This window comes from Lagenorhynchus albirostris, chromosome 2 (genome assembly GCF_949774975.1).
Source record: "Lagenorhynchus albirostris chromosome 2, mLagAlb1.1, whole genome shotgun sequence".
NCBI classification, from domain to species: Eukaryota; Metazoa; Chordata; class Mammalia; order Artiodactyla; family Delphinidae; genus Lagenorhynchus; species Lagenorhynchus albirostris.
In genome coordinates, this window is record NC_083096.1 from 143,273,599 (window position 1) to 143,289,405 (window position 15,807).

At 36.0% G+C, this 15,807-nt stretch overlaps 1 protein-coding gene across 6 annotated transcripts in view; it reads right to left on the reverse strand.

Moving 5' to 3' along the window:
* The window catches only part of OSBPL9 (oxysterol binding protein like 9), a 167,186-nt gene that overhangs the window by 9,192 nt on the left and 142,187 nt on the right, over positions 1-15,807 (reverse strand). For all 6 annotated transcript variants that reach the window (XM_060140092.1, XM_060140089.1, XM_060140090.1 and 3 more), the window contains 5 exons: positions 14,973-15,080; positions 11,792-11,951; positions 5,560-5,672; positions 5,312-5,430; positions 1,260-1,345 (listed from right to left, as the gene is read on the reverse strand). In XM_060140092.1, coding sequence (XP_059996075.1) covers positions 1,260-1,345; positions 5,312-5,430; positions 5,560-5,672; positions 11,792-11,951; positions 14,973-15,080 — 586 coding nt within the window. The remainder of the gene's footprint in view (positions 1-1,259; positions 1,346-5,311; positions 5,431-5,559; positions 5,673-11,791; positions 11,952-14,972; positions 15,081-15,807) is intronic.

Below are 15,807 nucleotides of genomic sequence, written 5' to 3' on the forward strand. Positions count from 1 at the left end.
TGTTTTGCATGGTATATCTCTGTCCATCCTTTTAACGAATCAGTGTCTTCATATTTAAAGTCTCTCTCTTGCAAACAGCGTAGAGATGAATCTTGCTTTTTTATCCACTCTTATAATCACTGTTCTCTTAAATGGAGCGTGTACGCTATTCACATTTAGAGTAATGAATTTGAAAAAACATGATATAGTTGGGTTTAACTCTATCATCTTGGTATTTTTCTATTTGGCCTCTTTATTCTTTGTTCCATTATATTTCCTTTCCTCCTTTTTGGGGAGTTAGAGAATTCCATTTAATCTTATCTATTGGCTTTTTAGCTGTACTTCTGTGTTTTTTATGTGATTCCTCCAGGGACCTCCCAGCTTAAATTCTCATACATTAAAAACTATCCTTAAACCTCAAATCTATATCTAATGAATAACTGATACTTTCCATTTATTTATGTTACCAATAAATACTTACATTTTATTTGTTCAATTATGTATGAATTTAAACAGTGCCATCGCTATTTGAATTTCTGCCCTTTGGGAATTGGTTAAATGGGTCTCTTAAAATCTTCATTAAGAAGGTATGTATCAATGTCATACAATGTGCCCACCCACTGTGAAGCTTCAGTAAACCACAGTCCAAGGCCAAGGAATGCAATCAGAGAAGACGGATTAGAACACCCCATTACAAAGAAAGTATTGCTGCTACCACTGAAAAGCAATGTGAACTCACTCACCTCCTCATAAATCAATCCCACCTTTAGATTAGCTCTGTCCTTTATACATGTATCTAATATTGCAAGCTTTGTATTTGAAATTTATGAATCAGGCTATACTCTGGACACTGGTCTGTAAACTCCGCAAAGGCAGACACTGTGACTCTTTCCCTTTCCAGCTCATAACAAAGTTCCTGGCAAACAATAGGTGCTTTAGAAAGGTTTGCTAAACTCGGATAACTGAAATTCATTGGATATAGTGTAAATAATTTAACAGTGATTACCAATTCCTGGATCAAATAAGATCCTAGCCTTGGCTCTGTAAATCCTAGCTACCTTAACAGGCACTCAAGATTTTCTGAAGTGTTTAACTTGGTTGCCTAACAATATCACCGCCAAATAATCTAAGCAAACGGGCATCTAATACAAACAAAATATTCAATTCCACTTTTCCCCAGAAATGTCTGAAAGGCAAAGGGATCCATCTATCCTGCCAAGGCAGAAAGCTAATGGGTAAAGTCTTAAAAAAATTGGAAACTACTATATTGAGTCAAATACCTCACAAACAGGTCCGGATGTGCAAAAAAGTCTGCATACATTTCTAAAAGAGATCTTCTTTCAAGAATAAATGTTGGAAGAACTACCTGAAAAACATACATATTTGACCCTTGAGGATCAAATTCCACTACAGATAAACAGATTGCTGAACTGCTTTAAAAAAAAAAAAAGTATATGAAAACAAAAAACTCATTCCAATCATAGTAACACCCACCAAGTACTGCCCAGGCATGCTTCTGATACCTACTTCTCAAACTGTTCTGATTTAGAATGCCCATTAACCTGCCCAACAGATGAAAAACAGAGATTTTGAATGTTCAAATGTCACTTCCTCTTTGCAACCTCCCTTTAGCTCCCTGAATCAGTGTAACAATAACAACAACTACTCAGTAGCAACCCTTTGATACCTATATGAACCTTCTGGAGTATCACATACACATTATCTTATTAAACTGTACAACAATCCCATTAAGAAGAAATTATCATCCTTATTTTACAGCGGAGCAAAATGAAGCTCAAAAGGGCGAAAAATTTTCTCACCACTCTGTTATTCAGTGGAATTCAAAATCGGGTCTGTCTGGTTATGGGGGCGGTGCAGGGCCTGCTCACTTCCCCTCTATCATCGTAGGTGCACTAGGGAACTTATCTGCTTATGGGTCTGTGTCTGCAAATGAACAATGAGCTCCTAGAATGCAAGGGCCATACTTATTTCTACTTGCATCTTCAGTTACTATCCCCAAAGTAAGAAAAATTTAAGTAACTGAAGGAATAAACAAAATGAAGAAGAGAATAAAGATGGGATTCAACAAACTCCTTCATCATGGGGCTGAGCCCATGAAGAAAAATGCTGAGGGGCTGGGAATGTGGCAGAGGAGAAAGTAAAGAAGAAATTGGAAAATAAGGAAAAAGGATAAGATAGATTAGGATTAACCAATTAAAAAAGGAATGAAGGAATAGTTTTTGAAATGTGTATCAGATTAGACATTATTCATTATGGAAGTAGTGCATCATAGTAAGTAAAAATTCCTTTAAATGCAGTAATTACTGTATATGTGCTATATTCAAGATCGTGTGGTAAATGCTATGGAGGGAGCAAAGGTTAAGTATGAGAGAATAATACCAGCATTTAAATTTTAGGTAGAATGTGATAAATATCATACAAGAGATGCTCAAGGTACCATGGAAATTGAGGAGAGGCAAAGATCATGTTCTGTTTGGGGAACCAGAATGAGGGCAAAGTTTGGAAACAATTTATTGAGGTGGGGTGCTAAAGAAAAGCCTTAGAGAGTAGGCTATAAGAGACAGAGGGAAAAACAGAAGAACAAGACATGGAGACTGGGGGGTCAGGGGCAGAAAATGAGTGTGACAGGGACTGACCAGTGGACCAATATTGCTGCGTATATAAAGAGGAATGATAGAACACAAGCTTGAAAAGAAAAACTGTGGTTCTAACATTTAGAATGTTTATTATCAGGCTCCAGAGTTTAAATGTTCCACAGAACATGTATGTTCATAATATACATATGCTTAGATTGGCAAGTAAGTTTGGTACAATTTCCTACCACTCTTGGAGAACACAGAGATTCTAAATCACTAAGTAAGACTGCTGAAGAACAAGACAGGACTAAGTGTCTTAATGTATAAACAGCTCTTGCAAATCAACAAGAAGAAGATTACTATTGCAGTAGAATAATGAACAAAAGAACTGAACAGGCAATTTGAAAAAGAAGAAATGGCTAAAAACCATAAATTTGATTTGATGTGTAATCCAAAAAAAATTTTTTTTCCCTCCCTACTTAAAAGTTTTCTTAAGAACTCTCAATCAACACATCTTCTTCAGTGTTTTTAGCACTATACTGATGCATGCCATTATGTCAAGCTGCTGGAACACTGATAAAAGTGAGCTGGGTTAGGTTGTCTTAAACCTGGATTCAAGTACTTATTTTGTCACTTCTTAGGTGTGAGGAAGCCCTGGAAAATTAATTCAACCTCTGCAAGTTTCTGTAAAAGGAAGATAATTATATGCCTTGCTTAAATCTTAGGATTGTTTTGAAGACCAAATGAGGTAAGCGGGATGTGACATTATAGTATTTCCAAACACTACAATGTATTTGGAAAATAACTCTTTATAGAAAATATTTGAAGAAAGTATTTTTATAAATAGGAAAATGAGATACAAATTTAAGGCATTATTGTAATAATACTTTGGAATGCACAAGGGAATCAAGATTTCAGAATCTGCTGGCAATCATAGCCATTTATGCCAATAAAGATTTCTAAAATAGCTAATTTGGCAAAAATTAAACTTTTAGTGGCTCCAAACCCAAACCTGGACTATCTGGCAGAGGAAATTATGTGAGGCAAAAATTACACACTTGATTGTGGCACACACTTTTGGTTGCCTATGTACACCTCTATTAACAGAACTTTCATTCAGTTCAGGTTCAGGCTATAGGTTGCCATAAGAGTCACAGGGCCCTCCCAGATCTCAAGGGGTAAATGTGGATTAACCTAAACCAATCATTTAATCTCCTTTACCAGTGACTGGTTTAGGCGTGCACACCTGCCTAGTTCTGGCCAATGAGATTCAACTGGCAGTTTGATGGGCCACTGTTGTTATATGTTCTCCCTATTACAACAACAAAATTCATGAAAAGAAATTATTTTTCTGCCTCTTGACATATTTGCATAAGGATGTGATGACTGGAAGTGCAGCAGTCATTTTGCAATGATGAGGAAGACAGGTCTGAGTGTGAATGTCAGCATGCTAAGGATGGCAGAGCAGAGAGACTGAAGGAACCTAGGTCCTTTCTCACATTGTTGACCCACTACGAATTAGTCAATCCTGGAAATACTCTACTCTGGACTTCTCATTACATGAGATAATAAACCTAGCATTGTTCAAGATACTGTTAGGTGGGTCTTTTATTACTGAAGACCAAAATCAACCAAGGTAGAAGGTGTAGAAAAGAAATATATTATAAATGTCAACATCTAAAATTAAGCTGTATCTTTCAAATGTGAAGTTACAATTCTGCTCCAGCAATTATGCAATCAATCTAATGATCACTGAAAAAATTCTTAGGGCAATCTCCTGCAAATATTCTCTTACCTAGAACTTTCCCAGCAAGTATGTTTGTTGCAAAAATTTTCCATTTTCATTTAGATTTGGGGTAAAAATTTTTATTATAGACACTTACTAGAAAGTATTATGGATTAGTTTACAGATTTTGAAATCTACGACCAGATTAGAATCTCAGTTCTGTCGCTTAAATAAGACTTAGCCAAGTTACTTAACCTCTATGAGCTTTAGCTTTCCTCATCTATAAAATGGTGTTAACAGTAACACCTAACTTTGCAGTGCTGTGGTGAGAATCAGGTTAGAGGATGAGGCTTTTGGCACAGTGGCGGGGATATGCGCAGGCACCTATACACCCGTCTCCTACATCAATCAGGTGTTCTGTTTAGAGTGCCAGTTTAAATTCAAATTCAAATCCAGAACCACAATAATTATACGGCTCAGCATGTGTCATACAGTATTCCACTCACTACCTGTTCCATTCCTTACAACAATCCTGTAAAGTAGGTCACTGTATGTCCATTTTGTATATGAGAAACCCAAAGATCATAGAGAAAGGGACTTGCTCAAGGTCACACAGTTTGGTAACAGCTGAAGTAGGATATAAGCACAGGTCCTCTAACCCCGAGATCAGAACTCTGCTCATTTTGATTCCATGCACACTACACTGCTTTAGGTTTTGTTCAGACTACTAACCAAGCCAATACTATTCCATGCTTGCCCCCAATAAAATCCAAATCATAATCTATATAATCCATATGTACTATCTCTATGAAATTATCCTAGCCTTATTTCATCCATTTATAAAAATTTTCAGTTAACTCAGGTACATATATATTAATTCATAACAAGACAAAAGTATAAACAGAAGTTATGTCATTATACTACATTTGCAGACACACTCACCATACGATCACTGAGAATCTACATATACACATTAAGACTAACAGTAAATACCAAATTTGATTCTTACCTTAGTGAGATCCATTCCAAGCCTAACCTGTGACAACAGATGCATGATAACACTCTTGTGCTCTTCCACCGACCCTGCCTCCCCTTCATCATCTCTATCATCATGTGAATCGAAAAGGTCTAAAATAAAACAGATCTTCTTAGACTGGTGTTAAACTGGGCCAATCTGTGCTGTTACCAAGTATTATACATTTTTTTTCAAACAAATATTTTTAAGAAAAAAAAGGTAAACTCTCCAAGGCTGCTTACCAGCATCACTTGTTCCATTGGACATGGAAGAATTAAGTGATTCCGTGGTATCTGGGCGCTTTAGACTATTTCCTGAGCTGCTGTGTGTCAAGACTGAGGCAGATCCAGAGGAACTAAAAAAAATTAATCACCTTCTTAAGCTCTTTAAAAAAGCAGTTTAAAATCATAGTAAGATACCAATCTATTTAAAACCAATATATGGAGATAGCTGACAGAAACTAACTAGACCCTTAAAGTTAGCTGGTTACATACATACATGCTTTCCGACTCTCTCCCCATCAGGCTCATGTTTTCTGCATGGCGTATGCTCAACCAAGCCATGTTGAAAGGCCATGAAAAATTGGTAAGATTTTGCCTCTGCATGTAAAACTAGAGTTCATTTTCCAATTTTGTTACTTTGCATAAATGTAGGTATGTCATAATTCTTGGCAACCATTTCCAGAACCTCAAAACTGGTAAGTCTATTAATTAGCCTCAGAAAGATATCTATATTTTTGAGATCCTTTGATAAAAGCCCACACTGGTAATAACACCCTTCCCAGTCATTAGAAACTTATATTTGAAATTAAAAAATAAAAAAGCATATTACTTTTTACAAGTAAATTTATGGTAAGTGGTATTATGAGCTGATTAACGGGTCTAAAGGAAGATTCCTCTATTTTATTATTACAGCTATGATTATAACACCTAGGACTAGTATTTGTACATTAACAAAAGAATGATCAAAGTTTACTTATTAAGGGTAAAAACAGAAACCAAATTTCTCATACTGCATATATTATTTATAAAATGGTACACACATAAAAGTCTTTTATTGCAAATTTATAGGTGCAAAACACATTATATATTCTAATTTAAACACAGTTTGCCCTGATTACTTACCTTCTTTTGATTTCTTATTTAATAATAAGCTTGATTTTTTTAAGAGTAGTTTTAGGTTCAGAGCAAAACTGAGTAGAAAGTACAGAATTCCCATATGCACAACCTCCCCACTATCAACATCCTGCATGACAGTAGTACGTGTGTAACAGTTGATGAACCTACATGACATGCCATTATCACTCAAAGTCCATAGTTTACAGTAGGGTTCACTCTTGGTCTTGTACATTCAATGGATTTTGACAAATGTAATATAAGTATCCCCCACTGTAGTATTGCAGAAAATAGTTTCATTATCCTAAAAATCCTCTGTGCTCTGCCTATGTTAGAACATTAGAATATTAGAACATATGTATTCTAATTTAAACATAGTTTGTCCTGGTTACTTGCCTTCTTTTGATCTATTTTTCAAAAATCCTTAGGTAACTGAATATTGCTACTTTGACAATTCAGTAGTGTACATCACAAGGTACTATAACTAATGTCTACCTCACCAGTTTTGAAAGCCAATGGAAAATATGAGTAAAAGAACTAGATAAGAGAAATCCAATTATCATTAAATAAAAGAGCTGCATAAAAATTATCTTCAAAAAGTTTTGTGGCTCTTTGATACATCATCAAAATAGAATCAATCTTTTAAATCAACTGATCTAAAAAACCTCAGATTCTTTAAAACATGTATCTTATTTTAGATTCCAAACGTCAGAGATGAATTTATGCTGTGCTTTTTTCCTCCTTACTCAGGTTAGAAACTATGTCTGGGCCAAGTGAAACGCTCAATAAAGCTCAAAATGGAAAAAAATGGGATAAATTCTCATTTAGCCATTTCATAATTTACCTCGTTCAGGACAAAGGATTTAAAGACTATAGTTACAAAACAAGAGCAACACTGACAAAAATGACATGCATACAGGAAAGGTTTATCTGCAATGGGCTAACTTGCACAGAATTAAATCATAAGATCATAAATAAACTAAACCGAAAAAGGTACAGCTCTGAACTTAATTATAACAACAGAATCCAAAACTTATTGAGTACCTTGTATGTGCCGAACACTGTGTATGTTCATCTCCATAACAATCTAACCCTAAAAGGGAGACATGATTATTCTCATCATACACAGAGTCTCAGAGGTTCAATGACTGGACAGAGGTCACACAACTGGTAAGTAGTGGAGCCATTTCAAGTATATGTCTGGCTCCAGAGCACAAGTTCTTTCCCACATGCACTTTCATCTAGTTTATAAATGTGCAAAACCCAGTAACATAACTCACACAGAAGTTATCATTACTACAGGTCTTTAGAAACTGAACGGTGAAAGGACTTAAGTTTTCAAATTCTCTTCTGTCAGATAGAAACTTGACTTGAGAGCTAGAAAACTAGTGGTAGCAGCTGATGACCAGCAGGTGGCACACAAGCTCAATGCCTACAGAGGCCAGGCAGAGAGCATAAATATGTGAATAGGGCCAGATTATAAAACAATAGAGACCTGGCACTAGCGTACTCAATTTGAAGGGATTTAAAGTTCCATTTAATGGGAAAATGTATATCTGAATCACTTTGCTGTACACCTGAAACTATCACAACATTGTTAATTAACTATACTCCAATTAAAATAAAAATTTTAAAACAAAAAAATCAACAAACACTGTGCTGGCCAAATAAAACATCTGTAGTCCCTACTAGTTTGGGAATCTAGATTAGGGCATAAAAGGAAAGAATGAAATTGAAGGAGAAAAGGAGGCCTGAGTGGGTGAGCTAGACAAAGAATTTAACTCTGGATCCCTTCAAATAGGAGGTTCATAAACTGTGTATTTGTTAAGGGATGGGTACTGGGAGAGTATAAAGAAGGAAGCTTACAGGAGAAAAAAGAAAAGCCTATGAGCCTGCAGGTAACTTTGTAGATATGCCTATTACAGGTACAACAGGTAAGCATTTAAAATTTATCTATTTCAGAAAAATTTCAGGAGAACCCCTAAAACTGGGGCCAGAGATTGACTATCTGTGATGTAATGAGGCTAACCACATTATTATCAAGCTTTTACTGAATATAGTTACAGGCTTCTAGAAGACAGATGATCCATTTTGATATTCAACTGTACTTTGTTTCGATTAATAGCTAATGATCGAGACTGTCCTTAATTCTGTTTAAAGAAAACAATGATTTAACACTTCAAAAATAAATAATAACCTTTACTTTGGAATTTTCTTCCAAATGCTTATTTTCTTTTAACTCCACTATCATAAAAAATATTTTAAAAATTAAAGTGAAATTTCTATTGGCAAACTGCTAATAAGGGTCTTGTAATAGTTTATTTCCCTACATACAAACATTAAGAAACCAACATGCTAAACCAAACTCTTTCTGCTAAACTAGCCTTCTTAAATTGTGGGCTCAAATCTCTCTTCCTTAAGTAGAGTCTCATGTCCTAACAGTATGTATTTACCTAATCACATATATTTTACTTTTCCAACATTCAAAATCTGAATTTGATCTACTATGTAACAAAACTTCCTGAATTAATATCATCATTTTCCTTATAAATTTTGAGATTCTGAATAGTTACAGTGCAATTATATATGATACTGTATTTCTCAGTTCATGTGCACACTTAACAGAACTGGAGTGCTGGGTCATATGGTAGTTCTATTTTTAGTTTTTTAAGGAACCGCCATACTGTTCTCCCAGCAATCCCACTACTGGGCATATACCCTGAGAAAACCATAATTCAAAAAGACACATGCACCCCAATGTTCATTGCAGCACTATTTACAATAGCCAGGACATGGAAGCAACCTAAATGTCCATTGACAGATGAATGGATAAAGAAGATGTGGTACATATATACAATGGAATATTACTCAGACATAAAAAGGAATAAAATTGGATCATTTGTAGAGATGTAGATGGATCTAGAGACTGTCATACAGAGAAAAGTAAGTCAGAAATTGAAAAACAAATATCATATATTAATGCATATATGTGGAATCTAGAAAAATGGTATACATGAACCTATTGGCAGGGCAGGAATAGAGATGCAGACATAGAGCATGGACATGTGGACATGTGGGGGAAGGGAGGGTGGGATGAACTGGGAGACTGGGACTGACATATATACACTACCATGTGTAAAACAGATAGCTAGTGGGAACCTGCTGTATAGCGCAGTGAGATCAGCTCAGTGCTCTGTGGTGACCTAGATGGGTGGGATGGGGGTGGTGGAGGGAGGGAGGTCCAAGAGGGAGGGGATATGTGTATACATGTAGCTGATTCACTTTGTTGCACAGCAGAAACTAACATAGCATTGTAAAGCAAATATACCCCAATTAAAAAAAAAATTGTTATCTCTAAAAAAAGAAAAAGAGAGCGAGAGAAATGGAGTGCCACAAAATATTTCTTACTAAAAGAAACCAAGGTTCAAGGTCTAAGTTTGGTTGACAGTACTTAGCTTGCAAATTCACATATAATCATTTCCAAATTTGTACTGTATTTCAAAGCAAACCCCAAGCTGTAACACTAGCACCAACTCCTGAGATGGCAGAAGACTTGGAAAAAATACCCAGCAAAAAGTAAGCCAACTACATCTACAACAAATATAAGAACATTGAAGCAAATAAATGTTAATTTGCTTTCTATAACAGCTATCACTTACTGCACACTTATTATACATGCCAGACATCATAGTAAGCACTTGACATTATTCTCATTTAAATGTTCACAATGACCTCTTGAAGTTGAAACTATTATCCTCATTTTACAAACAAGGAAACTGAGGATGTCATAGGTTAAATAACTTGACCAAGATCACACACCTTAAAAGCAAAACAGATTTAGAACCTATTCTTTTCTAAGATTCCAGAATCCAAAGTCTAACCACCGCTAACCTATGTACCAGTAGGGCTAAAAAGTACTTTGCTTATTGGCTATCATGTAAGTGACTTTACATGTAAAGGCCTTTTCTGTGCAATGGAACATACCTAGCTTTGATTTAACAGTGCAAAACAGGTCAAATATTTCCTAATGAGAGAAAACCTATCATCAATATCTGCCAAAATCTGCCTACTTAGTATCTCTGGAGTCCATGTGCTTCCTTCCATTCCTATGCTATGACCTTAGCTCAGGTTATCAACATTTCTCAAGTTTCTACCCAGTTTTGCCTGGTCTTCCTACATGTAATGCATCCCCACTGCATTCGATTCTACACAGTTCAGGCATATCTATTTTTCTAAAATGCAGACCTGACCAGCAGCTGCCATCACTTGTGAGAAAATATTCAAAATTCATAAAAGGCTAAGAGGACTCTTTCACGACCTGGCCCTTGTCAATCTCTTCTGTATCTTCTTAACCATTCCCCACAACTTATGCTACAGCCACACTCAGCCATGCTCAGCAGCTTACAGCTCCTCAAAGAAACCAAGCTCCCGTTGCGTCCAGGCCTTTCTTGTTAGGGTTCCATCTCCATGAGAACAACACTTTCCATTTCTCCTTCCTCTTCTCACCCCCATGTCCCTCCTCTCCCTACTCATCCACATCTCACCATGGATCACATCTCCTCCCTCCTCTGTGAATCCTTTCTTGACTTCTCAGGACTTCAAAATGTTCCCATTTTTTCTGTGCTTATTCTTTTTTTTTTTTTCTGGTACGCGGGCCTCTCACTGTTGTGGTCTCTCCCATTGTGGAGCACAGGCTCCGGACGCGCAGGGTCAGCGGCCATGGCTCATGGGCCCAGCCGCTCCGCGGCTTGCGGGATCCTCCCGGACCGGGGCACGAACTCATGTCCCCTGCATTGGCAGGTGGACTCTCAACCACTGTGCCACCAGGGAAGTCCTGCGCTTATTCTTACATAGCATATTTCCCACTGGATTTTAAAAGTTTGTTTTTCCCCCAATAGACTGTAAGTTCCCTGAGGGCAGGGACTGGCTCTTTATTCACCTCTGTATCATTCATCCACCTAATATAGTGCCTGGCTTATAGGCACCCAAATATCTCTACTCTATACAGAACAAGTAACGGTAACCTCCTCTTATGTGAGTAATACTTCCTAGCTTACTCACTTTCATTTGACCCTCTCCTAATGTTGTTTCTATAGAAATAAGGCCCAGAGTTAATGAACAATACTGGCATGTTACCACAACTGATGCAAAATTATACCATTTGAATTAAATCAGGAGTAAAATCACTATTCTCATAGAACTAGCTTTGCTCAATAAGCCAATTAAAAATAAGCTGTCTTTTTCACTTTTTCCAAATAATAATTTATAAAGGAGTCTGTCATTAACACCAGTCTCAAAATCAAATTACATTTTTAAAAATCAGGAGTCATTTCAATACATATGTAGTTCATCTACTTACTCTATTAAGTGCTTTGGGGATGAGCCACTCTGATGGAATTCATCCGCATCATAGAATTCATCTTCACTGCTAGAATAAGAGAACTCTGGGACTGTGTTTGGAGACAAGTTGACATGGCTTGGAGAAGTTAGACTGCTACTAGGTGGTGAGTGCCCACTGCCTAGGAAGTTAAAACGTTTTTAATTAGGGGACAGTGTTGGTAATAGAAGGGAAGAAATTAGGGAGATGGGGTCAAAGCAGACCTTTCTAAAATCAAAAAATAGTTAAGTTGGTAGAAGTCCCTAGACTATCTGTAAAGAAATCAACATTTAAACTAGACAAAGAAAAAGGCAAAGCACATTATAGAATGGGACATAGCCTTTTAAATAAATGAAAAAATACTATGTCCCCATCTGTAATTAGGAAGGGAGTTCTTTTGATTATAATCACACTGTGTGAGTTAAGGTATTAGAAGTCCCATAGTAGATACCAGTAACAACGGGAAGCCAGAGCTCTTATTTTATACTATAGATCCAGATACCTTAAAAATGCAGCAGTGAACCAACAAGAATACAAAGTGGAAAGAATATCAAAAACCACATGAATGTTAAAGTTTTGTTCAGGATATCACATTCATATTAGTCAATATGTTTTGGCAATCATGTGCAAACACAAAAGCTGGGAACACTTACCATTCAAACTCCTCACCTCTTTTCTACCTAAGTTTAAGTCAGGTTGCCCAGAGCCCAGGGGCAGAGAAAAAGAGAGGGCTACCATGGGAAGCACGTGGAAAAAGGAAAGAACCAGGAGAACATCTTCCTATTCCTAAACAGTCTAATTAAGGAAATAGAAACTAATGGAGATCCAGAGAAAGAATCTATAATCATCTGGTTCATAGTCTAGTAATAAAAAGTAACAGTAAAAGTATCAAACAGAGCAGTGAAGTACTGAAAGTAATTTAACAAGTATTTATTGAGCAGATATCTAAGGGCTCTCAGGCAATTTATGCCAAACTGCTACAGATGCCTGGTGTAGATTAAAATTAATTAAGTCACTGCTGGCAATATAAAAGTCAAGGCCTCAATTCTAGAAGGAAATGAGAATAGCAGCAGTAAAAATGAATCCAAAGCTATCCATGGATTTTTAGTGTCCCATTCCAGTGTCTATCTATGGTTCAATAGTTGAAAGAGCACATCCACCTGCCACATTTAGTTGCCATGTTCACAAAGATATTTTTAAAACATAACACTGAAAGTTTGCTGCCTAAATAGGCAAAGCTTATTGTGGGAATTCCAAAGATAGTTCATCTTAGCAAATAACTTTAAATTCTTACCCCACCGCTGCCCCGCCCCATAGCAGCAATAAGATGGGAAATAAATAAATTTCTCTTACTGAAATAATGGGGGAAAAAAATGAGAGAGAGAAAGAAAGAAAGAAAAAGACCAGGAATTACAAATGATCAAGTAACAAGCAAATAGTCCAGGCAACCACACAAAACTGAAAATGTATCCAAGAAGAAAATGAGTTGGAATGGGAGTTGCAAACAAAAGAACTGAGTTTTCCTTATGAGAGAAAACATTTCTTTTTTCAGTTGTTCCTTTCTTTCTTTTATGTATTAGTGAGAGAGATAAAGGAAAGAAAGATGAAGAAATTAGGTTGAAAAATCAAACAAGACACAAACCACACACTAATTAAAAAAATTTTTTTAAATACACCTACTCTAAAATGTTATATTTTTAAAATGCTGTCTTCTGAAATAATTTATCCTAAATTATTTATAACTAATTAATGATCCTAAAATTAATGTACATAAAGAATACTGCTAACTTTTTCAAAGTCTGTAACTGACTAGGTTTTGTATATTTCCAAATGGAAAATTTTGTCTGTTTCAGAATTCTGACATAATTCCTCCTTATAAAAAAACAAAAGAAAACACAGATACTGTTTTTAAAATGACACAGTGTAATGAAATACATAAAAAAGGTAGACAAACATTTCAACTGCATTATTCAAACTGCTTATCAGCATTTTCCCAAGAGCTTCAAATAAGAGAGCTGTTGTTGCTTGCTTTCTTTCAAAATTAAGGAGACATCTGCTCAGGCTGTTAAATCTTAAAAACCAAAGTAATAACATCAGCATCTTTACTAACTCAAATTTCAAACTAGCTAAAAATCAGAGGGTAACTTTTCATTATTACACAGGTAAAGTCTCACCCAGGAAAGAACCTGTGGAGCAACAGCAGGGGCTTATCTCCCACGTCCTCAAGAGTGGTTTTGGTTTTGGCATCCGGATAACAGGGACAAAAGCACCAAGTGCTCCCTTGAATTTGGTGCAACTGATAACCCAACATCAACCTAATTAGTTTTAAAACAAGAAATAAATCTATACTAACATTAATAGCAGCCCTGTGAATTAGAGAAAAAATAAAGACCATAAATCTAAACAAATTAAGAAAATGCAAACTAAAATCAAGTATCCTTTTTTTCTTATAAAATTGGCAAAAATGTGACCAATAAATCTATCCTTAAAAAATTCTTATGTGCCAAAAGGTGCTGTACAAGGATATTCCCTGAAATACTGCTTATAATAGGAAAATTTTGGAATCAACCTAAATAAATGTCCATCAGCAGAAAAACAGTAATAGCCACTTGAGCAGCTGTAGAAAGAATGTTGTGTACCTAAGTGTATGAACACAGAAAGCTCTCTAAATGTTCTCAGTTAAATGAAAAGGGAAAGTCACAGAACCACATGATCTAATTTAGGTCAGGGAAAAAAACAACAATAAAAATACACTATAATATAGGTATGTAGGTACATACATGTATAAATGACAAAGAGTAAAGAAGGCTTACAGCTTTTGTTCTCATACTTCTGTATTATCTGATTCCTTTACAGTAAGAAAGTATATAAATCTAACTCAAGCAAATTTTTTTAAAAAGCTAATACAGAGCTTCAAAGTAAGTCTTAAGGTAAACAAATACACAAAACTCTGCAGTATTTTATTTCATTTAAATTATAATTATTAATAAACTTCTGGTTCAATCACAAAGTTAACCACTCCATGTATGGAACTGTAATGATAGAGCTAAGGTATCTCCAATACAAAATATACAACCTTTCTTCAATCTTTTTCCCATCTCCACACAAATCTTGAATGTTAATGGGCAGTTATGAGAAGTAAAGGAATTACACAAATCTGTACCTGTACTATTTGGTGTTGGAGTCTGATGATGTCCCAAGGTAGTAGCTAATACAGGTCCAACTGGTAGAGAAGATGGACGCTGCTCTGACTTACACAACTGAGCAGGTTCTAGGAGATTTGAACATGTGAAATAAGTTAGAGAAAAAGCCAAACACAACTCTTCTTTTTCTTTAACATCTTTATTGGAGTATAATTGCTTTACAATGGTGTGTTAGTTTCTGCTTTACAACAAAGTGAATCAGCTATACATATACACATATCCCCATATCTCTTCCCTCTTGTGTCTTTCTCCCACCCTCCTTATCCCACCCCTCTAGGTGGTCACAAAGCACTGAGCTGATCTCCCTGTGCTATGCGGCTGCTTCCTACTAGCTATCTATTTTACATTTGGTAGCAAACACAACTCTTTAACTGCAATACCCTGAAGATCCGTAGTTTTTGAGACTATATTCTATTAAGTCAAGTTCCATGCTACTACTCCTTTCTGACCCCCAGTCCCCTTTAAACTCAATGATGATATGCTACTACCTAGTACTAAGACACTAGGCAGGATATCAAGAGACTAGTCAAGATAGGCCAGTACCTCAGTACAACTACTCTGTAAAACTAGCAAATGCTTCGGATGATAAACTGTTTCCCCCCCGAGGATCAAACCGCTTGTAAAATCTAAAATGGGGCACAGTACTTCCTCTTTAGTCTCGTGAGAGATATTAAGCTCAATCTCCTAAGGAGTAAAAATTCATAAAAAGATCTCACATACTTAATAAGTATTTTTAAAAAGAGTTTCTTTTTTTCCAGTAAAATTTCTGACTTATGTCATCAGTGAAAACACTGA